Source organism: Aotus nancymaae, unplaced genomic scaffold (genome assembly GCF_030222135.1).
Source record: "Aotus nancymaae isolate 86718 unplaced genomic scaffold, 86718_ANA_hifiasm-v0.15.2.pri h1tg000029l, whole genome shotgun sequence".
In the NCBI taxonomy this organism is placed as follows: domain Eukaryota; kingdom Metazoa; phylum Chordata; class Mammalia; order Primates; family Aotidae; genus Aotus; species Aotus nancymaae.
This window is the reverse complement of record NW_026988442.1, coordinates 23,959,537-23,984,056: the sequence shown is the minus strand read 5'-3', so window position 1 is coordinate 23,984,056 and position 24,520 is coordinate 23,959,537. Positions and strand designations below refer to the sequence as shown.

At 48.6% G+C, this 24,520-nt stretch overlaps 1 protein-coding gene and 1 long non-coding RNA gene across 8 annotated transcripts in view; one reads left to right on the top strand and one right to left on the bottom strand.

Annotated features, from left to right (window-relative positions):
• HNF4A (hepatocyte nuclear factor 4 alpha) overlaps nucleotides 1-24,520 on the bottom strand; it is a 74,018-nt gene that overhangs the window by 29,161 nt on the left and 20,337 nt on the right. For 2 of the 7 annotated variants that reach the window (XM_012467229.2, XM_012467230.2), the window contains exon 1: nucleotides 1,146-1,407. The exons of 3 other annotated variants lie outside the window; for them this stretch is intronic. In XM_012467229.2, the coding sequence (XP_012322652.1) occupies nucleotides 1,146-1,260 (115 nt within the window). In that variant the 5' untranslated portion in view covers nucleotides 1,261-1,407. Of the gene's footprint in view, nucleotides 1-1,145; nucleotides 1,408-8,135; nucleotides 8,419-24,520 lie in introns of those variants that run through there. 2 more of the 7 variants (XM_012467231.3, XM_012467227.2) reach the window with 2 other exon arrangements.
• LOC135276971 (uncharacterized) overlaps nucleotides 7,536-24,520 on the top strand; it is a 37,812-nt gene continuing 20,827 nt past the window's right edge. The window contains exon 1 of the long non-coding RNA XR_010344548.1: nucleotides 7,536-7,882. This is a non-coding gene — a long non-coding RNA (uncharacterized LOC135276971). The remainder of the gene's footprint in view (nucleotides 7,883-24,520) is intronic.

Sequence of the window (24,520 nt, the reverse complement as noted above, 5' to 3'; positions counted from 1 at the left end):
CCTGTGGAGGAGAACAGCCCACTCCTCCAGATATGCTCCAGTGATGGTCAGAGTGGACACATAAATCTGGAGAGACAAGCCGGCAACAAAATCTGCTGAGATAAACAGACATGTTGCTGATGTGAAGCTCACTTGGTGAATGGCAACAACAGAATCCTGCACTTGGGTCTGGCAATCATGCACACCAGAGACCGCTGACCTCACCCGAGGTACAGGGGGCTGCATGTGCACACAGCAGGTACAAATATGGGCACACGACAAAACACCCACACAGGATAAGCATGCAGGAAGAACAGCACTCCAACAGGTCCACATGCACAAACGCATGTGCTGTATGACCCACACACAGCACACGTGTACAAACATCCACAGACACACGTACACCCAGTCACTTACATACACAAGCAAGATCAACATGGGCACCTCCAAGAGACACAAACACAGACCCGCTCAATAAATACAAAGGGAAATAGGCACAGAACTCACACACAGAGACAAATGAACGCACATATGCAAATGTGCTCCTGAAGGCATCACCCCACCCATACAACTTACAAGGAAACTCATGATCACAGACAAACACACACACAACACACACAGTGCTGAGCTGGCTTTGTAGTTAGCAAAACTTCCCTGAGAACTCCATTTTCCCTAAGTGCCAGTTCCCCTAGGGAAGTCCCAAAGACACAGAGAAATGCAGATATATGTCTCCAACCACCATCCTCCAGGGACACAATGCCCCTTGCCATCTCTCTGAACCTAGGCCCGAGAGGTTCAAGAAGGGGCTGTGCCAGGCTGAATCGCTGGAGCTGGGCACCGAAAGGGAGCTCACCATCACGTCACTGCGCCAAGCACCAAGCAGAGCTGCTGAGGGACAATGGGGACCGGAAGGGCCTGGGAGGAACAGCCAGGGTTGACTTCTGCTGGAAATTGGCCCTTGCAGGCCTCCCTTCACCCAGAATGCCTGTGATAGCTATACCTGGGCACATGGGCTTCACCTGGCAATACCTGTGCTAGCCTGTAGGACCAACCTACCATTTTCTATCATTCTCCTCCCACCCCAAGGTTGAGTACCAAAGATTCGCTCCTGTACCCAGGCACACCTGCCCCCACTGGCACACCTGGGCACACCTGCCCCCACCTACCATTGCCCATCGTCAACACCTGCACATTCTCAAATTCCAGGGTGGTGTAGGCTGGGTCCAGTGCAGCACTGTAGTCGGCCATGTCCATGTCGACGAGGGTTTTGGAGAGGCGCATTCTCCCCTGCCTCCACGCCGCGGCCACCTGCCCTACCCTGGGCGCCCACCCCGAAGGCTGAGCCCCAGCCCCCGCCCTCCGCCCTCCCACTGCCTCCTCCCAGTGCCCTCTCTGCCTTCCTTTCAAACCGTCCTCTGGGAAGATCTGCTGGGAGTCTAGGCCTAGCCTCTGCGGAGGGGTGGAGGCTCTGCCAGGGAGGGGTGGGGGTTAATGGTTAATCGGTCCCCCGCCGGTGGATAGGCTGGGCGGGGCTGCAGGGATTTGGCTGTTTGTTGGTTTCTGGCTGACACCCGGAGTGCTAATTACAACTGTTGGGGCCCTAACTCACCGATATTCAGTTATCAATTGTACAAGGCAGGCATCGTAACTCACGGGCACTCATTTGACCCTTGACTCAGCCGCCCCTCCAAGCCATTGTCATCCTAAGTCGGGCATTCTAACTGATACTATCAGGCACTGACGGCCTCCCTCCGAGATCCCCTCATTCAATAACTTCCCAAATCATTGACTTCTACCCTCAGTGCTCTTGTAGAGATAAGGCTGCCCCATGGCCCATGATTTAGAAACCTAAATCCCAGGCCTCAGATGCCAATCTTCTGGATCCTTGTTCTGGGAGCTCCCTTCAGTTTCCCTGCAGTTTCCTGGTTCCCCTGGGAGCAGAATGGACTGGAAGGCTGGGAGGGCCAGACTCATCTCCAATTCCCCCATCCTGCTCCCTAGGACTCCACCCTGTCCCCCGCCATCTCCCACAGCTCCCAGGGTTTCTGGCCCAGACAGACTCCATCTCAGATTTTCCCTTCACGTTCTCCTGTTTCCCTCACTCCCACCCCCTCCCAGAGCAGACAGAGACCTGGATTTACATTCAGGCCCCACCTACCACCTGCTAAGTGGGCCCTTGGGTAAATGATTCTTCTCTCTGAGCCTCAGTTTCCTTCTCTGTAAAATGTACAATCAACCTGAAAGGGTGGTTTGGGAAAGAAATGAGACGGCATAAAAAACACCAAGTGGGGCCTGGCAGACGTCCATCCTCTTCCTCCTCCCTCTCCCTGTTCTGTATCCCCGTTTCCATCCCTCTGTTTCTCTCCACCCACCTCCTATCTTCAAAGTGGGCTTTGTGGGGGGATCGCCAGTGCAGTCACAGGCAGCCCAACCCTAGAAAGTCCTGGTGCCTGGTTCAGTGCTCTGCTGTGGTTGTCTTAAAATTCATCATGACTTTTGAACAAGGGGTTGTGATTCTTGTTTTGGACGGGGTCCTGAAAATTACACAGCTGGTCCTGCCTGTGAAGCTCCTGGTACACGCTGTTCTTCTCATTCCCTCCAGTCCTCACTGCTTTCTGTGCAGACACTTTCAAGAGCTGCTAATCTATCTGGGGAAGTAAAGTCTCGATGTAGAAGGCAGAGAGTGAGAGCAGAGGAAGGAAAACCTGAGGCCTGGGAGGCCTGGGAGCCTGTCCTCTGCTACTGGCTGGAAGGGCAGGTTGGAGGAACTCGGTGACACCTGTGAGCAAGAGTGGGTGAATGAGTGGGAGCACCAGTTAATGAGTGAGTGGGGGGGCAGGAAATTAATGAGTGGGTGAATCAGGAGCGAGTGAATTAGAGACAGGGTGAATTAATGAGTAAGTTGAGTGAATACATGAATTGAGTGAGTGAATGAATGAATGAGAGGGTAAGTTACTGAGTAATGAATGAGCAAATGGGTGGGTGAATGAATGAGTGAATGAGCAAATGGGTAGGTGAATTAATGAGTGGGTGAATTAATGAGTGAATGAATGATTGAATGTATGGGTGAATTAATGAGTTAGCAAATCGGGAGTCAGGGCATGTGTGTTTGACGGGTATGAGGAGGCATCCTCTCCACATTCTTCCCACTGCTGGAAGCCCTTTCTCTGCCCTGCTTGGCTTTATTCTCCCCACTTGATTTGACCTCTGAAGCTGAGATGATGTAGGGGGGCGGGTGCTGTTTCCTGCAGGGAAAGGGGAGAGGGAGCAACTGTTCTGGAGGAGAAGAGAGGCTAGATTTGGTGCCAGGAGACCTGGGTTTAGGAACTAGTTCAGTCACTATTCCAATAGATTTATTTACATCTATCTCTTCTCAGGGCCTCAATTTCTCCCTCTGTAAAATGGAAAGATGACCTTGGCTTAGTTTTCTATTGGCCAGGAGAAGACTTTGAGGGAGGGAGCAAGAGGCAGCCCCCAACAACCCACACTTTGAGATTTGATAAGGGGCTGAAAGAGATCAAATACTGGTGGGTTTCTCCCACGCCTACCTCGGGAATATCTGATCTGGCTCCACCGGCCTTGGAGGAAGTGCAGACGTGGGCAGAAAGGGAAGATCTGACTAAGGGATGAACACAGAAGAGAAGTAGAGGGCAGCTCCGGGAGGAGCCTCCAGGAGCCGAGCCCAGGTCCCTGCCACCTGCCTGGCACCAACGGCAGGCCACAGGCACAGCTACTGCCCACACAACCCAGTAATACATGGCCTCATCCACTCTGAGGCACACTTCCACATTGCTTAAAGAGGAATGTGAGGCTGGGCGTGGTGACTCATGCCTGTAATCTCAGCAGTTTGGGAGGCCGAGGCAGGCAGATCACCTGAGGTCGGGAGTTCGAAACCAGCCTGACCAACATGGAGAAACCCCATCTCTACTAAAAATACAAAATTAGGCGTGGTGACGCATGCCTGTAATCCCAGTGACTCAGGAGGCTGAGGCAAGAGAATCACTTGAACCTGGGAGGCAGAGGTTGCGGCGAGCCGAGATAGAGCCATTGCACTCCAGCCTGGGCAACAAGAGCGAAACTTTGTCTCAACAACAACAACAACAAAAGGTGGGGGTATGTGATCAATGGCATGTCAGTATTTCATTGATAACAAAAATAACAATGCATTTTTCTATAGATGATATCTTAGAATCAATCAAATAAGGTCTAGAATCAACACCATGCCACAGCCTTGACCCGTTATACACAAGAACTACCAGGTAGACAGCCTGCAAATGATGAGCTACTAGATACACGAACCACGACATACCTGACTTACCGAATGCTCAACCTGCATGACTGCCTAGGAGGCACGTTCTGGATTCACATCCCACCACATTATAACCTACCCCGTAAGTAAATCTATCCACTCATTACGGAAATTGCATAACCTCTTACATACATGAGTCATTCCACCCTTAGTCAACGCCAAACAATATGTTCTAGCTACACACTCCTCATATAAACGACGCACCACCTATAAGATCTGCTGGCTCTGTGACTTCAGGCAAGCTATTATTTCTTTTGTTCTTTTTGTTCATTGTTACTGCATAGTTTATTTAAACCAAGCTATGATAATACAGAGAAGACTGAGGTGGCAGCTGCCCAGAACCTTTGTGGATTACAGATGCAAAGTAGCCGGAGATGTGTCCTTGCACCCACAGTTCAGTAACAGACAGACAAGTCAGTTACATTTACATAAGTACAGAGAACTTAATACACATGACATTGCACATCCATCTTTTTGCTTTGTATTTCCATTTTAAACATATGTATGTCACCACTTTATATTTTAAATACGACTCCATGTATTTTGTGACAATGGCTAGGAATGAAATGATCTCATGCCCCTGAAATAGGCAGACTTCGGTCTGCAATGCAGAATGTTTCCATTGGGATACCAAACAATCCTTAACACATAACAGACAAAAAAAAATCCTTAAAAATCAGATTAATACAATGTTCTTCATGTTAGATGAGGAGAAAGAATGGGACATGGAAAAGGAAGAGATTGGGGTGCTTTAAATGTATGGTATCTTGAGATCTTGAAAGTTTCAGTGCAGGCGACGTAGCTCACGCCTGTAATCCCAGTAGTTTGGGAGGCCAAGGTGGACAGATCACTTGAGGTCAGGAGTTCAAGACCAGCCTGGCCAACATGGAGATTCCATTTCTATTAAAAATACAAAAATTAGCCAGGCGTGGTGGCATGTGCCTGTAGTCCCAGCTACTTGGGAGGCTGAGGCAGGAGAATCGCTTGAACTCGGGAGGTGGAAGCTGCAGTAAGCTGAGATTGTACCACTGCACTCCAGCCTGGGTGATAGAGCAAGACTTTTTTTTTTTTTTTTAAAGAATGTTTCATTCAGGGGATGAAGAGATGTTGGTTCATGAATACAAAAATATAGTGAGATAGAAGGAATAAGTTCTAGTGCCTATAGCACGGTAGGGTGATCACAGTTAACAATAATTGATTGTTTATTTCAAAATAGCTAGAAGAGAAGATCTGAAATGTCCCCAACACAAAGAAAGGACAGATGTTTGAGGTGATGGATATCCTAAACGCTTTGATTGATCATGACACATTATATGCATGTATCAAAACACATGAACTCCATACATATATAATTATTATGTATCAATTATAAAAAGTTTCATTCCCTTCCTCCAAGGGAATTGTTTTTAACTAATGGAGGAAAAGAAAGCAACTTCATAACACCCTCTAGTGAGGAAGAACATGATCCCGACAATGCTCAGATGCTTTCATATGAGCATACAATAAATACAGCAAGTCACAGAGCCAATGTCACAGTATTGGTTTGGTTTTTATTTCTATGCTTATAAAAAAATCAGCTTTTTTCTGTGGACTGAACGGATGTGAGCCGGTGGGTGTTGGTCTCTGGTCCTGTATACCAGTGGCTGTTTATATTCCAAGCCCAGGGCCAGCAGTCTGCACAAAGCAAGTTATTATTTAGAAGCCTCAGTTACTCTTTCTGTAAAATGGGTCTAACTTATAGTTCGTTGTGAAGATTAAATGATGGAGTGAATAAGGTTCTTAGCCTCCCTTCCTCCTGACCTCTCTTTAGGGGAAAAAAACACAGACGTTGAAGTTAGATAGACCTGGGTTAAAATCCAGGCAGTGTCCACGTACCAAACTCCGTGACCTCAGTTTCCACATTTCTCGGCTTTAGTTTCAGCATCAGAAAAACTGGGTTGATACCTTCTTCATAGGGATGGTTCAAGCATTAAACAACGGAGTGTAGGCACACAGTACAACAGTAGCAGTTACTGTCATTGGTCACGGACTCCATGACACACTGACGGGCCACATAATCAGTCGGAATCAGGACTCCTGCTTAGGACAGCTCCAGGTACCGCACGCCCAGCCAGGAACAAGCTCTGGCCTCAGTGCCATCAACTTAGCAGCCGTTCTTTACCTCTCTGCTCACCTGCTTTGGGCTGTCAGGCCCCAGCTCAAGAGGCAGCAGATCCTGGGAGATAGCAAAGGACCTCGGAGCTCACCAAGAGATCTAAATGAGATGGGAAGGAGGGATTGCCCTGGGCAGCCTGCAGTCGGGGAGGCAGGAGCAGAGAGCTCGTGCCTCCGCTGTGGACAGTGGTAAGGGCGCTGCTGCTAGGAACCATATTGTTTCTCTTTTACATTTTAATAAGGTCTAATATTTACAGAGAAATTTTGTACTAGCCTTGGTGCCAAAAACCTTCTACTCTTCTCATATTATCTGCGCATTGAGATAGGGGCTATTGTCATCCCCGTTTTTTCGTTGTTTTTTTGAGATGGAGTTTTGCTCTTGAGACCAGGCTGGAGTGCAATGGCATGTTCTCGGCTCAGTGTAACCTCAGCCTCCCGGGTTCAAGCGATTCTCCTGCCTCAGCCTCCCAAGTAGCTGGGATTACAGGCATGCGCCGCCACGCCCGGCTAATATTGTATTTTTAGTAGAGACAGGGTTTCTCCATGTTGGTCAGGCTGGTCTTGAACTCCTGACCTCAGATGATCTGCCCACCTTGGCCTCTCAAAGTGCTGGGATTACAGACGTGAGCCACCACACCCAGCCTGTCATCCCTATTTTAAAAATGACAAAATTGAGGCTCAGAGAGGTGAAGTGACTTGCCCAAAGCCACACAGCTCATAAGGGAGGGGCTGTCATTTGGACCTGAGTCCTGCTTACAGAGCTTGAGGGCTTCGCCCCTCTATGCCCTACTTGGATCATGACTCCTGGAATCCCAGAAAGGACTTCAGAATTCTAGGGCACTGGGGCTGGTGGCTTCACTGCCTTGGTCTTGCAGGGGAACTTGGGGACCTGAGAAGTAAAGCACCTTGTCCCTGGGCACAGGCAAGGCAGGTGCAGGGGCATCCTCCACAGACCTGGCCTCCCAGGGCTGCCCGGCACCTTCGCTTTCCCTGGGTGCTCACCACGCCGCTATCTCCTGTCTTGTCTTCCCCACCTGCCACTCCGGGAGCGCTGTAGGGAAAACTGGGACTTATCAAGACGAAGAACAAAAGTCGTGGAGGAAAGAAGCCAAGAGCCATCTCCACTGTGGGGTAGGGCCCTTCAGTTTCGCCCCTTTGAAATTTCAAATTCCAGTTTGTGGACAAAGTCCTAACTATCTCACAATATAGGTCCCCAACCACTGACCAAACTCCAGTCCAGGCAGCCACCTGGCCCGAGGCTGGCCTGGCCTTGCTGCTTCCTTTAGCGGCTTCCAGGGTCCAGGAACAGGGGGTCTGGGCCACCTCGGGGCTCTGTCACAGCCACAGCCACCCCACAGCACCCCTGTCTCCCATCTGAGAGGACAGCCCTCTTCCCGGAGCTGGGATCTGGCGCTTGCTGATACCAACGGCAGATACCAGGTAGGTCCCTTCCCTTTCTCTTCCCTGAGCTCCTAAAATGCTGCTCATACCACCCTCTGCATCTTAGGCGCAGGCCACTGTGGGTTAATCAAATCAGGCACCCACAAAACTTCAAGACCGGAAGAGATGCCTCAACTAACCCACCCATTTTGTGGACGGAAACACTGAGCCATCAGGGGAATGGTAGCTGGCCACAGACTTAACCATAGACTTGGAGCCACTCAGGGAGCCTCAGAGGGTGAAAGGGACTTACTGAAAGCCACGCAGTGGTGGTGGGGTGAGCGTCATCTTAATGAGCCCTTTCTGCTTCATCGCAACCCTCATGAGCCCTGGTAGCACCTCCTACCGACCGTGAGTGGCGTTGTGTTTGTTCACCCGATGACGATGGCCACTGGGTTGCCACAGGAGTATTTCCAAGAGGAAGATGAGGGAGCTCGGGGCTGAAGGCCAGTGGGTTTGGAAGGAAGCAACATTCATGTGGTTAACTGATAACCGGGCCCCATCCCTGGGCCTCGACTGGCCTCCTTCCTCCCTCCCTCTCCTCAAGCCTGATTAAGACCAACTTACCCAGCTGCTAATCATTGCTGAGCCTGTTGATTTTGCCTTAAAAAATTAACTGGGCATGAGTTTGCGGTTTTGCTCACCCCTAACCCTGAAAAGGCCTGGGTGGGCAGGAGGCCTCCAGGGTTATGCAAGAGACCGCTGGCCTCCCAATGCATATCCCACGGCCACCTCGGCTGCCCTCCAACGAGGAGGTTTTGCTCAAGAGTCAACAGTCTGCTTGTTCCCCCTGTGCTGGGTCCTGAGCAAATTTGCTCTGTTACCAAAGAGAGATAAAGGCAGCTGGGGGAAAGCTTCCCAAACAGGGATGGGAAGCGGCAGCTTTGAGCTTGGGGTTCTAGAACTCTGCAGTGTCAGAGCCGGGAGAATCTTTGGGAGGATGTGGGCTGGGCTTGTCAAGCCACGTTCCGAGGCTCCCAGGAGCTATATGGTATGTATCCACAGACCCAGCTTCAACCAGCGACTCCCTTTTATATGTAATCTTCCTTAAGATCTTATCTGAGGGTTGGAAAACCACTGATGCAGCCTCATCCCCTCATTGCACAGATGAGGAGGTGGAGACTAGAGGGGGAAGTGACTTGTCCAAGGACAGAAGGTCACCTGGGTATTCTGGGCTACAGCAAGCATGGGAATATATGGTGGGCTCTCTATAGACCTGAGCGATGCCTTGAAGGACACTGGTGAACAAGATGGCTCTGCAAATGCCTTGCCATGCCGTTCTCCCCTCCTCCCAGGGCTGGCTGGAAGCAGAGAAGTGCCTGAGAGCCACTGGAAGGCCCACGCCAGGGGAATCCACCTGGCTCTGTGTCCCATGGGCCCTGTGAGGATGTGAGCAGCAGCCATGTGCTGCAAACCAGAGACTACAATTATAATCCATCTCAGCCACATCCTGTCTCTGGAGGCATCAGACCCTGGAGAAAGATGCAGAGTCCTGCCCTGACTCTTTCAACCTCTCCGAGCCTCAGTTTCTTCACCTGTAAATTGGGAATGATACTACTTAACTTCTAGGGTTGTCATGAGAATGCAAATGGGGCAAAATATACACACTGATCATCATGGCCAATGGCTACGCAGCTGTTTCAGGGGCTTTGTGCCTGTTACTTTCTTGATCCTCCCAGCCACTCTGGGAGGGAGGCAACATTTTTACCATCATTTTACACACCAGAGGCACAGAGAGGTTGAGTTATATACCCATGCTCACACAGCTGATGAGAAACAAGAAATAGAATTGGAACCTGGGCAGTCCGGCTCTAGAGTCTGTGCTCCTAACTCCAGGGCTACCCTGCCCTTCCCCGGTTGCCACATGGTAAGTACCAGTGAGAGGTGGCCAGGAGAAGGGCAGAGAGCAGGGCACTGTGGGAGATGCTGACTGCAAGGCTCCAGAGGGAGGGCAAAGAGTGTGGTCTGGAGAATGATCAGGAAGGAAGCCAGGAGGACTTGGGCCTGTGTGGGTGGGGCGTCCCTGCAGGCTGCCTCCTGCCAGGTGGCTTGTGACATCTGGGCCGAGGGTGGTGTTGTCCTCCTGTTTATGTTCCTGAATTTATCTGCAGGGGTGACCTTGGAAATTAGATGTGGCCTTCCCAGACTTTGCGGGGCCTGATGATTGATGGTAGTAGCCCCTGCCTGACCCAGACTCTGGTTTGGGGAGTAAGGGAGGAACCCACATCCCAGAAGCCACCCTCGGTCTCCCCATACTCTTGTTCTGAGGGGCCCCAGGGATTTTCCAGGTCACTAAGGTGAGGTGTTTTGAAGTCCTGAGGCTCAGGCCAGAGTCACTGCCCTGTACAGTTGTGCAGGTTACTCACTGCACAAAGGTTCTCCAGTCAAGAGGGTAAGTGGGGGTGGAAATCCAGCCCTTGTTCCACTTGCCAAGCCAAGTACCCATAGAGCTCTGCCTGCCCAGAGTGGGATCCCTTTTTCTTATTTGCACAAGGGCTTCATGTGAGCTGCTGGGTGCCCTGCCCCAGCTCTGGCTCCAGCCACTGTGTGTCCTTGGGCAAGGTCATTTCCCTCCCCAGCCTTGGTTTCCCACTGGAGAAGTTTTGTCGAATATAAAGCAGACTCAACCCTGAAGGTGAAACAGAATCATCTGAAACCTTTAAAATATACAGATGTTGACTGAACGTGGTGGCTCACACCTGTAATCCTAGCACTTTGGGAGGCTGAGATGGGAGGATTGCTTTGAGCCCAGGAGTTTGAGGCCAGCCTGGGCAACATAGTGAGACCCTATGTCTATTTTTTTTGAGATGGAGTTTTGCTTTTATTGCCCAGGCTGGAGTGCAATGATGTGATCTCAGCTCACCACAACCTCCACCTCCCAGGTTCGAGCAATTCCCCTGCCTCAGCCTCCCGAGTAGCTAAACTGGGATTACAGGCAGGCACCACCACACCTGGCTAATTTTGTATTTCTAGTAGAGACGGGGTTTCTCCATGTTGGTCAGGCTGGTCTTGAACTCCCGACCTCAGGTGATCCACCCACCTTAGCCTCCCAAAGTGCTGGGATTATAGACGTGAGCCACCACACCCAGACCTTGTGTCTATTTTTAAAAAAGATATTTTAAATTAAATACAGATGCCCAGTCCTATCACAGACCAATGATCAAATCTTAGGATAGGGGTGGGGAGGCACCAGGCAGCTGTATTGTTGTGCAGCCAATATCGAGACCCACTGTAGGGGGACTTGAAATTTGAAGCTGGAAAGTCTTCGACGGCATCCAAGTTCTACCACTTACTATAACTTACTACTGAAAACTGCAGCGAGGCTCAGTTTTCTCATCTGTTAAGTGGGAATGACAGCTTCCTCACGAAATCCAAATGCCAATTAAATGAGATAATATTCAGACAGTGCTTGGCACCGTGTTCTCCAGGTAGGAGGCTCCTGGTTCTTGCTACCAAGACTATTATTATTGTTATCGGCTATTTGACATTGACAAAATAAAGGGCCTTTCTAGGCCAAGGATTCAGTGACTTGAAGACAGGCCTTCTCTGCTCCTTTGAGTCAGTTTCTAGTAGCTGGGTCTAACTCTTGGCTGCACACCTGTCATATTATTGAGATACGTGTTATTATTATTATTTAATATCTCAATTTGTTGACATCTTTCCATCTAGTTTTGAATTGGTGCTACATTCACATGGTTCAGAATCAAAACATAAAAGGTGTAAATTGAGAAGTGTTGCTTTCAGCCCTGTCTCCTGTTCACCTGCTCTCCCCGACTTCCCCACTACAGGGGACCATATCCTTTACAGATGTATTGGCCAAGGTTTCTTTATACAGACCGAGCAGCACGTAAGATCATACATGAGTAGCCTCTGCCTCTTACACAGTTCTGTATCTTGTTTGTTTCATTTAGTATCACAACTTGGAGATTTTTCCATAGCAGCTGAGAGCAATCTTTGAGGAAGCAAGGGTTATTGTCTCCCATCACAGGTGAGGAAACTGACATCATTTTCCCAGTGAGCCAAAGCAGTGGTGTTAGAACTGCCTCTACCTGGCTCCAGAGCTGGTGTTTATGCCCATGCACTGATGTGGCCTTCCACAAAATCCAGCCGAGAGAGCTTTGGGCATGCAGGCCTGGCCTTCTCAGGACAAGAGGTGGGGAGGGGGCTGTCAGGGTCCTCACTGTGTCTGGATCCAGAAACCCCAAAGAGAGGATGAAGTATGGAACAAAGAATGTCCCAAGTCATCCAGATAGGGACCTAAGAGAGGGTGTCCCCTGGATGGAACAGTGGGGACCTGGTGGCTGTGCCTGCCAGCATTAGAGAATGTGCCAGGAACTCTCTGCCAGCCTCAGGTCGTGCAGGTGGCAGGGGAAGTCAGGAGGAGGATGAGAGGCAGGGAGGGAAGCATGGCCGAGGAGACAGGCCCTGGGTGCAGGAGACGGAGGGGACCCCATGCCTGGAGCTCAGAGAGGAGGATTTGAAGGCAGAAGTGGCAATGAGATTTTAACTGCTTGTTTTCTGCTCAGGGAACTTCAGGGTTCCCTCTGGATCCTTGACCTGCTTCGGTTCACTGACTCACTGACTTTGGTCAAGTCATTTTCCCTCTCCGTGCCTCAGTTTTCCCAGCTGCAAAATGGGAGATATTACAGATCTGGTCTTTAGGCGGCCTTGGAGTACCCCTAAGACTCCACGGGGCTCCTCTCACCTTGTTGAGGGCATCTGGATCCTCGTTTGATCAGAACGTCATTCACCCATCAGGGCCCTGGCCGTTCCTGGGCTAGGGGATGAGCTTACAAATCCTCCACACTGCTCCCAGTCTGGAATCCTCCCCCTTGGTCCTGTGTCTCTGTCCTACCATCCCATCCTTCCAGGCAGATGTGGAGTCAGGACCATACCTGGTGGGTCCCGGGGGAGGCCCTGGCCCCAGTCCGACATCCTCCTCCTGCTGCTATGGGGTCCCGCACAGTGCACAACCTCTTCATCCTTGAGGGAGCTCCTGCTGCCCCCCTCCTCCAGCACCCCAGACCCTGCGAGGGCTGCTGGGCAGAGTTAATCCCTTAATACTGGTCACAATGAGATTTCAGGGATGGTGGGAGGCGGTCTCCATGGAAACTGCGGACCTGTCCAGGACCCATGCAAGGAATTAGCCCCAGGGCTCTACAAGGGGCTCCTAGAGAGCCAACCCGAACAGGAATGGGAGACACAGTGGTCTGGACTCCTGGGTCCTGCTCTGGACTTCCTGTTGTCTCTCTGGAGGGCTTGAAAAAAAACCATAACTCTTGCACTGCTTCAGGATTCTGCTCAACTGGACAGAGCTGTATTCACAGGGAAAGCCCTATCACCCTTCTGAGCCTTGGTTTCTCCATGTCCCTATTGAGGTTGTAATCCTTCACACGGTGGCTTTGCTAGAAGAGTGCAGGCTTCGGAGTCTGCCAGACCTGAGTTTGAAGCTCAGCTTTTCCCTCTAAGACTGCAAACGTAGGCAAGGCATTTCACTTCCCTGAGTCTCAGTTTCCTCATCTGTGTGATGGGCACAACAACAGCAACATGGCATCCCTCTTGTGCCTGGCCGGTGGGTGGTAACACCTAGTGAATGGGAGTCTCCTCCTCACCTCTTCCTGACGGTCCCGCCCACACTGCACATTCACCCTCCCCAGCCACCTGCAGCTTCCAGAACCCCATGATCTCAAGCAGAGCTGTCACCTGTCTTTCTTTGCCTTCTCACCCTCCAAGTCCCATTTCAGTCATCTTCCTTCAGGAAACAGAACTCCGGGCTCCTCTTCTGTCCCCCCCCACCGCCCCCAAAGCTTTACATCATCATAGTTTAGTCAGATGGTAGTTAGACCGGTTGTCTGCCTCCTCCATTGGACTATGTCCCATCTACCATTGTATTCCCAGGACCCACTTGATATAAATAGGCTGGATGGATAACTGAGTGAATGAAGGAAGGAAATCATCCATCAAAACATTCAATGTTTATTCAGCACCTTCCGTGTGCATCATTGTGGGTGCTGGAGATGCAGCAGTGAAGACCATGGGCAAAATAACCCCCTCCCCAGAGGGTTGCAGATGAGCAAATAAAAATACAGGATACCCAGTTAAATGTGAATTTAAGATACACGAGGAATACTTCGTTAGTATGAGTGTGTCCCAAATAATGCATAGGACCTACTTATACTCTTAAAATGTGCTGTTCATCTCACACTCAGATGAAACTGTGTGTTCTGTGTTGCGGCAGGCAACCCCACACCCTCCCTCACAGAGCTTGCATTTTGATGGAGAGGCGGGTTGCAGACAGAAGCAAGTAAATACATGAAAAGCAAAGTAAATTACAAACAGTAGTTAAGTGCAGTGAAGACGCACAGCACGATGTGATAGCACCTGGGGATGGGCAGGGGCGAGCCCCTGAGCTAGGGACCTTTACCTGCACAGGTCATTTTAGCTCCAGTGAGAGGCCACTTTGCAAAAGTTCTCTGAGGATGTTAAAGGGTATGGTGGAGGCTGCTAAATTTGAGAGAAGGACTCTGAGGAAGGCAGGGGGCGTCCCTCAGGGGGCGAGGCGGCTGCTAAATCTCACTTGATAGACTCCACAGTCTTGCAGCTTGGATCTGGGCCTTCACAAACCTTCGCGAACCCGCAGCCCCACCCCTCGGTTCAGCCAATGTCTTCTGCGGGGCTGGGAGCCAGGGGAAGAGGCCAAAGGAACTGTTCAGAGAAGCGTGGCCACCCGGGCCACAGCTGGGAGCCCTGACACCCTTTCCCGCCCACCTCGTCCCGCGGTTGCCCCAGGGCGCAGGGCAGGGCCAGCACCGCGCTGGGCCGGCGGGCGTCCGGGAGGCGGCCGGCGAGACGCTCCGCGGTGGTGAGTTTGCGCTCCGCGGGCTCCTCCCTGTGGCCAATGCGGGAACTGTTGTTCAGAAGTTTAGCCTTAGGGACTTCACCAGTCACAGCGGAGGCCACACTGCATCCCACCAATCACAGGCCCAAACGCACTACGTCTCTCCAAATCCAGAGGAAGCCTGCTCGGTTCGATCACCAATCGCAGCTCTCTGGGTTCAGTTACCTAGACAAACATCTCCCATCACACACCAGCACGTGGCCGCTGTAGCACTCATAACGCAAGATTTTAAAACCACTTCCTAGGCCGGCAGCTGCTGCCCTTCCACCACCTACTAAACTTCTGTTCCCAGCACCTTGTTCCAACGTACAGGGGCCTCTGAGGAAGGTCCCAGGCTTTGTGCCGCTTCCATGTGGAAGCAGATGGCAGCATGTAGGGGCATTTATAATGATACTACTATCATTAAATGTCATCCCCATTTTAAAAATGAAGGTAGGCGGGACGTGGTGGTGCACGCCTATAATTTCAGCACTTTGGGAGGCCAAGGTGGGAGGATGGCTGAAGCCCAGGAGTCAGAGGCTGTAGTGAGCCATGATCACACCACTGCACTCCAGTTTGGATGATAGAGTGAGACTCTGTCTCAATCAAAAAATAAAATTAATGTGTGGATATGGGAGTGTGGAAAAAGTATGAACTTTGTGTTAGACACACCTGGAGCCCATATACTATCTTTGTGAAGTAGGGCGATTCACTTCCCCTTCCTCGGGCTCAAAAGAGAATAATAGTAATATCTGTATGTCATATGCCCTCACCCACATTCTCTCAGTTATTCAAGCCAACGTCCTGCAAGTCACAGTCTTGGTGGTGTCCTTCTCTTCCCTTCCAGTTCTTCAGAAAATTCAGTTCTTGCCAACTCCAAACAGTACCTAGCTTTTTCATCGCCTTTCCATCTCCGCCCTAGCCTACCTTATGCATTATCTCTGGAGGTCTGCAAAAGTCTTTTCACGTCTTCCTTTTTTAAACAAAACCAAACAAAAACAAAAAAACCTGCCAGAGTGGGGGAGGGAATCTCCCCCTACACCTCACCCCCCACCCCCCACCTCTGCCTCGCCCCTTCACTTTTTTCCACTGTGGCTCCCCTACCCCCCCACTCTTCTCCCAGGGGCCAGGGGTGACCTTGTACAAATGTACATTGGCTCAGATTCTCTTCTGCTTAAATTTTTACGACTTCCTATGCATTTACAAGAAAACTCATACAACTGCTTTACACTGTGAGGCCATTCACGCCCTTGTTTTTATATCCCTCCAACTCCAACCTCATTCATTCCACGTGCCCCCACACCTATCAGCAGCAGCCACACTAGCCGTCTTAAAAGTTTTTCTTTCCAGTCTTGGGGGCCTTTGCACCTACTTTGCCCTCTGCCTGGAATACATTTTTTTTTTTTAAGATGGAGTTTTGCTCTTGTTACCCAGGCTGTAGTGCAATGATGTGATCTTGGCTAACTGTAACTTCTGCCTCCCAGGTTCAAGCAATTCTCCTGCCTTAGCCTCCCAAGTAGCTGGGATTACAGGTGCCTGCCATCATGCCCAACTAATGTTTGTATTTTTAATAGAAATGGGGTTTCACCATGTTGGCCAGGCTGGTCTCGAACTCCTGACCTCAGGTGATCCACCCACCTCGGCCTTCCAAAGTGCTAGGATTACAATCGTGAGCCACTGTGCTGGCTTGGAATACATTTTAATAAATGTTTAATGGATATTTGTTGGATGAATGAATGAAAAGATCTTTCAGGAAGAATTGATAGTGATGTAAACTTCAAGTGCTCGGTGCATAGCAGGTATTCAATGAAAAGGATTCTATGCTTATAGTAGAAATTTTGGAAACTGAAATAAAAATTGGGCTGGGCATGGGGGCTCACGCCTGTAATCCAAGCACTTTGGAGGCCAAGGCGGGCAGATCACCTGAGTTCGGGAGTTCAAGATCAGCCTGACCAACATGGTGAAACCCCGTCTTAAAATAAATAAAATAAAAATTGAAGATTTAAAAATCATATATGCTCCAACATTTAGAAAGGTTCAAACTCTTAATTGTTAACCAGGGTTTCTTGACCTCAGCACTAATGAGATTTGGGCTAGAGAATTCTTTGTTGTGGGAACTGTCCAGTACATGGTCCCTGGCAGCATGTCCGACCTCTGTCCACTAGATGCCGGCAGCACTTCCCCCTATCCCCAAGGTGTGACAACCAAAACTGTCTCCAGACATTGATAAATGTCCGTCGGGGGTTGAAGTTCTCTATACTGAGAAGCACGGTGCTAGGCCTCTACCCTTACAAGAAATTTTCTCTCAGTCATTCAATGCTTCTCAAATCTTAGTGTCCCTAAGAATCATCTGGGACCATTAAAAATTCATATGTCAGCTGCGCGAGGTGGCTCATGCCTGTAATCCCAGCACTTTGGGAGGCAGGCAGATCACCTGAGTTCAGGAGTTCAAGACCAGCCTGGCCAACATGGTGAAACCCCATCTCTACTAAAATAGAAAAAAAAAGTATCTGGGTGTGGTGACGTGCACCTGTAATCCCAGCTACTCGGCAGGCTGAGGCAGGAGAATTGCTTGAACCTGGGAGGTGGAGGTTGCAGTGAGCCAAGATCGTGCCACTGCACTCCAGCCGGCGCACCAAAGTGAGACCCTGTCTCAAAACAAAAACAAAAACAAAAATCAGATGCCTGGGGTCCTACCTCCAGGTGCCGGGACCAACAGTGGGCCTAGTCATCAGATGTCGTCTTTTTTTTTTTTAATTTTTTAACAAATAGATGCAGGGTATGGTGACTCATGCCTGTAATCCCAGCACTTCGGGAGGCTGAGGTGGGCAGATCACTGGAGACCAGGAGTTCAAGACTAGCCTGGCCAACATGGTGAAACCCCATCTCTACTTAAAATACATGGGTATGGTGGCACATGTCTGTAATTTCAGCTACTTGGGAGGCTGAGGCAGGAGAATTGCTTGAACTCAGGAGGCGGAGGTTGTAGTAAGAGGAGATCACGCCACTATGCTCCAGCTTGGGCAACAGCCTGGGTGACAGAGTGAGACTCCATCTCTTAAACAAGCAAACACATAAATAAATAAAATAGAGACGAGGGTCTTGCTATGTTGTCCAGGCCTGTCTTGAACCCCTGGTCTCAAGCAAATCCTCCCACTTCAGCCTCAGAAAGTGCTGGGATTAAAGGTGTGAGCCACCAGGCACCTGGCCCAAATGTTTAATGAGCTTCCAGGTATTTCTGATACAAGTCACTCTCAGACCGCACTTTGAAAACTCCCCCAGGAGGCCTCCTGATCGCCAAGCCCTGTGTGAGGCTCCCTACCCCCCAGGACCCTCTCCTTGAATTCCTCTCCTTTCCAATTACCCTTCCTTGGATATCTTTTCAAACTAGAGATAGAACCGAACCCTAGCACACCCAAAGCCCAAATTGCCTCACCTCCCTTCTGGAAACAGGCAAAAACAGATCACTGAGTTCAGCTGAAACCACTGAGGAACTACCAGCATCTCACCTCCCGGCCCGAAAGGACTCCTGAGTCGCAGCCTGGGAGAAGTGTCTGCTCCTCAGAATAATGTTGTCAGACTGTGTTCTTTCTGGGGGATCATCACACTCCCTTTTCTGGGAACAAATGTTGGCCACTTGGAAGGGTGGGCCACCGCGGTCTAAGTGAGAAAATTCCATGAGTCATGACTCAGCCCAGCTTTTAGACTCCCTTACTTAAAGTCTATCTAGGCTGTTCTCAACTATTCTGTTTCTCTCCTTTCTGGCACATGATGGGATTACATTTTCCTGCTTCCTTTGAAATTAGATGTGACCATGTGACTTGTTTTGGCCAGTGAGATGTGAGCAGAAACAACCTGTGTCACACCGGGGCAGAAGCTTTCAAGGGCTGTGCTACCCTTGTTGGGGAAGCAAGTGTAGATATGAATCAGTCCACGATGTGGAGCGCCCCCTGCCGACCCCTGCTGGGCATGTACTGTAGGTGAGCAGTTCTGCTGTTTGAGACACTGAGACTTGGGGTTGCAGCCTAACTTCACTTCACTAACTCAACACCGTCTTTCCAAAGCTTCACTAAGTTTTTTATGACCATTATGATTTTTTCATATCTGTAACATTTTTCTTACATCAACCCACTTCTTTTTAACTCATTTCTTTTTACTTCGATTTATTTTAGAATAATCTCTCTATTATCTCAGGGAACTGCAAATTTTTTTTTTCTTTCTTTCTTTATTTTTTTTGGAGACAGAGTCTTGTCCTAGGCTGGAATGCAGTAGTGTGATCTCAGCTCACCACAACCTCTGCCTCCTGGGTTCAAACAACTCCCATGCCTCAGCCTCCCAACAAGATGAGGTATGTGCCCCATACAGGTATGTGCCACCACACCTGGCTAATTTTTGTATTTTTAGTAGAGATGAGGTTTTGCCATGTTGGCCGGGCTGGCCTCAACCTCCTGGCTTCAAGCAATCTGCCCACTTTGGCCTCCCAAAGTGCTGTGATTACAGGGGTGAGTTACTGTGCCTGGCACACTGGAAGTTTTTACAGACAAAATATAAAAAGGCTCACTACAATGGCTCATGCCTATAATCCCAATACTTTGAGAGGTTGAGGCAGGAGGATCCCTTGAGGCCAGAAGTTCAAGACCAGCCTGGGCAATGCAGTGAGATCCCATCTCTACAAAAAATAAAAAATTAGTCGGGCAAAATGACACATGCCTGCAGTCCTAGCTGCTCAGGAGGCTGAGGCAGGAGGACTGCTTGAGCCCAGGAGTTTGAGGCTGCAGTCAGCTAAGATTATACTACTGCATTCCAGCCTAGGGGACAGAGAAAAACCTGTCCCCCAACCCCCTCAAAAAAGCACAAACTGCAGAGAAGATTATTAAATTTAATAAACTTATTTATAATTTAAAGCGTAACTATATTAAAATTGAAAACTGTTGTATACCAAAGACCCTCAAATGAGAGTGAAAATACAAGTTACAGTCTGAAATACAAAGGTATTTTCTGATAATATAACCGAGAAAGGATTAGTATCAAGAATAAAAAATTCTGGCACTGCATTGAGAATGGATTATTTCAGTAAATGGTTGTGTTAACCACACTGTAGTGCATGTAGTGCATTGTTTAAAAACACATGTGGCACTGGGTGCAGTGGCTCACGCCTGTAATCCCAGCACTTTGGGAAGCCGAGGTGAGTGGATCACAAGGTCAGGAGTTCGAGTCCAGCCTGGCCAACATAGTGAAACCCTGTCTCTACTAAAAATACAAAAAAAGTAGATGGGCATCGTGGTGGGCACCTGTAATCCCAGCTACTTGGGAGGCTGAGGCAGGAGAATCGCTTGATTCTGGGAGGCAGAAGTTGCAGTGAGCCGAGATTGCATAACTGCACTCCAGCCCGGGCAACAGTGTGAGACTCTGTCTCAAAAAATAAAAACAAAAAACACACACACACAAACAAACAAAAACCACATGTGGCCGGTGTGGTGGCTTACGCCTGTAATGTCAGCACTTTGAGAGGCTGAGGCAGGTGGATCACCTGAGGTCAGGAGTTCAAGACCAGCTTGGACAACATCGTGAAACCCTATCTCTACTAAAAATACAAAAATCAGCTGGGTGCGGTGGTGCATGCCTGTAATCTCAGGTATTCAGGATGCTAAGGCAGGAGAATCACTTGAACCCAGGAGGCAGAGGTTGCAGTGAGCCGAGATCGTACCACTGCACTCTGGCCTAGGTGACAGAGTGAGACTCCATCTCAAAAAAAATAAAAATAAAAAAAATACATGCATGAAAAATGTTTCTAAGAGTGCTAAAAAGTGCCTACAAATTTTGATAAGGAAAGATAAATAATGGTCAAAGATATGAACAAGCAACTCATAATGAGGAAACCCAAATGACAAAGAGAGCCTCTCCTTCTCTAGTAATAGAGGAAATGCAATTTTGAAAGTGAAGTTTAATTTTACATTCAGTATCTTACAAAGGCAAGTGCTGGTGAGGTTGTAGAGCAACCAGAACTCCGCAACTATTGTTTGAAATGAAGTTGGTAGTCAAGAATGAGCAATTTAGTAACATCTCTTAAAACTGACAATACCCGGCTGGGCGCGGTGGCTCACGCCTATAATCCCAGCACTTTGGGAGGCCGAGGCAGGTGGATCACGATGTCAAGAGATTGAGACCATCCTGGTCAACATGGTGAAACCTCCGTCTCTACTAAAAATACAAAAATTATCAGGGCATGGTGGCGCAGCCTGTAGTCCCAGCTACTCGGGAGGCTGAGGCAGGAGAATTTCCTGAACCCAGGAGGTGGAGGTTGCGGTGAGCCGAGATCGCGCCATTGCACTCCAGCCTGGGTAACAAGAGCGAAACTCTGTCTCAAAACAACAACAACAACAACAACAAAAAAAACTGACAATACCCACTGTCTAGGATACAGAAATTCCATCTCTACGTGTTACCTAGAGAAACTCTCATCCACGGGTATAAGAATGTTCTTTGGAGCATCGTTTGAGATAGTGACAAACCGGAAACAAATCCATTGTCAAAAAAATAGAATAGGCCGCGCGCAGTGGCTCAAACATGTAATCCCAGCACTTTGGGAGGCTGAGGTGGGCCAATCTCTTGAGGTAAGGAGTTCAAGACCAGCCTGGCCAACATGGTGAAATTCCATCTCTACTACTAATAATATCAAAATTAGCTGGGCATGGTGGCGGGCACTTGTTATCCTAGTTACTTGAGAGGCTGAGGCAGTAGAATTGCTTGAATTCGGAAGGCAGAGGTTAAAGTGAGCCAAGATTGTGCCACTGGACTCTAGCCAGAGTAAGAGTAAGATTCTGTCTTAAAACAAACAAACAAACAAACACAACAGAATAAATATACTCGAGGTATATATAGACGCTATTTTATTTTATTTTTTGTTATTTCAACTTTGTTTTTTACCTGCCTTCCAGATTCAAGTGATTCTCCTGCCTCAGCCTCCTAAGTAGCTGGGATTACAGGTGCCTGCCACCAAGCCTGGCTAATTTTTGTATTTTCAGTAGAGACAGCGTTTCACCATGTTGGCCAGGCTGGTCTCAAACTTCTGACCTCAACTGATCCACCTGCCTCAGCCTCCCAAAGTGCTGGGATTACAGGCGTGAGCCACTGCACCTGGCCGAATGTGTTTTTAAACATTGCCTGGCCTGTTATTTCAACTTTTATTTTAGAATCAAGAGTTGCATGTACAGGCTTGTTACAAAGGTATATTGCATGATGCTGAGTTTTCCAGTATGAAATAATTCATCACCCAGTTAATGAGCACAGTACTCAATAGAAAGTTTTTCAACCTTTGCCCCCCTCCCTCCTTCACCCTTTTGGATTCCCCAGTGTCTCCTGTCACCATCTTTATGTCCATGTTCACCCAATGCTTAGCTCCCACTATAGGCGAGAACACAGGTTATTTGGTTTTCTGTTTCTGCATTAACTTGCTTAGGATAATGGTTTCCAGCCATATCCATGTTGCTGCAGAGGACATGATTTTATTCTTTTTTTATGGCTGCATAGCACTTCATGGATACACAGCATTTTCTTTATTTATAATTTTTTGATATAGACAGGATTTCATCATGTTGCCCAGGCTGGTCTTGAACTCCTGGGCTCACATGATTCACTTGCCTTGGCCTCCCAAAGTGCTGGGATTACAGGCATGAGCCACCACACCCAGCCTGGCCGACAAGGCAGAACCCCATCTCTACTAACAATAATATGAAAATTAGCTGGACGTGGTGGCAGGCGCCTATAATCCCAGCTACTGGAGAGGCTGAGGCAGGAGAATCACTTGAATTCGGAGGCAGCATTTTAAATGAGTGATCTGGTGCAACTTGTATCATCATGAAAAGATCCAGAAACCTATTATGAGGAGTAATAAAAGGAATTTGCTGCAGGGTATATACAGGATACCATTAAAATAAGCTTTCCAAATAAGCAAAGTATGTTACTTTGCTTATGTAGCCATGTATGGTAGAATTGTGAAAATGTGTCTGGTAATGATAAATACCAAATGGTGACCATGATCACCCCTGAGAAGGGTGGCAGGGTGATGGGATCAGGAAGAAAAGGGGCTTCAACTCTAAGTGTAATGTTTAATTTGTCATTAAAACGAACAAACAAACAAAATCCAAAGAAAACAGGGTCGTGTAGTAAGATCTGACAAAACTGAGTGGTGGATACATCAACGTTCATGTTATTCTCTATACTTTTCTGCATGTTTGTAATACTTCTTTAAAAAAAGGAGAAATGAGATTTATGAAGTCAACCATCTTCCTACATACAAGCTACAGACAATTTGGTAGTACAATTTTAAAAATCAGCCTGGCACGGTGGCTCATGCCTATAATCCCAGAACTTTGGGAGACTGAGGTGGGTGGATCATGAGGTCAGGAGTTTGAGATCAGCCTGGCCAATATGGTGAAACCCTATCTCTACTAAAAATACAAAAATTAGCTGCTCTCGGTGGCGGGCGCCTGTAATCCCAGCTACTCGAGAGGCTGAGGCAGGAGAACTGCTTGAACCTGAAAGGCAGAGGTTGCAGTGAGCTGAAGATTGCGTCATTGCACTCCAGTCTGGGTTACGGAGCAAGACACTGCCTCAAAAAAAAATTTTTTTAATCATACAAGTTGCACAATGACAACAATTTGCACAATGACAAGCAACTGTGGAAAAAAAATCTAGAAACCTGTTTTTTAAAAGCAACTAGGAGTCTATCTAAGGTATAGCATTTCTCTGTCTAAGAGCAGGGAGGGCTTGAATAGGTGTTAATGTCCTTCAAGGGGCTCTTGAAACTAACTCGGGGCCCTACATGCTGCAGGCATTTCTTGGAGTAGCCAAGGCATTGTCATGTGTCAAGAACTCTGAGGGCCAGGTGAGGTGGCTCACACCTGTAATCCCAGCAATTTGGGAGGCCGAGGCAGGCAGATCACCTGACGTTGGGAGTTCAAGACCACTGTGGCCAACATGGAGAAATCCTGTCTCTACTAAAAATACAAAATTAGCCGGGAGTGGTGCTGCACAACTGTAATCCCAGCTACTCAGAAGGCTAAGGCAGGAGGATCGCTTGAACCCCGGAGGTGGAGGTTGCAGCGAGCCAAGATCGCACCATTGCACTCCAGCCTGGGCAACAAGAGTGAAATTCCGTCTCAAACAAACAAACAAATAAACAACAACAACAAGAAAAACTCTGAGAAGTTCTCGGATAATAAAATTTGTGCAGCTTTCTTTACTTCAGCACTTTTCAAACATCTAACAATAGACTCCTTCTCGTCTGAGGGGAGTTGCCTCAGGAAAGGCTGCCCTAACCACCTCCAAGCTCCCTTCCAGCTCCCACAGTCCACCATTCTAGTCTCTCTGCCACTAATTTACTGTATGACTGGCCGAATCACCTTTCCTCTTGGGGCCTCAGTTTGTTAAGCTATTAAATGGTGTGCTGCTGAAATAAATCAGAGATGATACCGACAATGCAAAAACATTCCATGCTCATGGATTAGAAGAATCAATTTCATTAAAATGTTCCTGCTGCCCAAAACAATCTACCGATTCAATGCTATTCCCATCAAACTACCAACGTCATTTTTCACAGAAGAAGAAAGAACTATTCTAAATTGTATATGGAACCAAAAAAAGAATCCAAATAGCCAAAGCAATCCTAAGCAAAAAGAATAAAGCGGGAGGCCAGGCGTGGTGGCTCATTCCTGTAATCCCAGCACTTTGGGAGCCTGAGGCAGGCGGATCACCTGAGC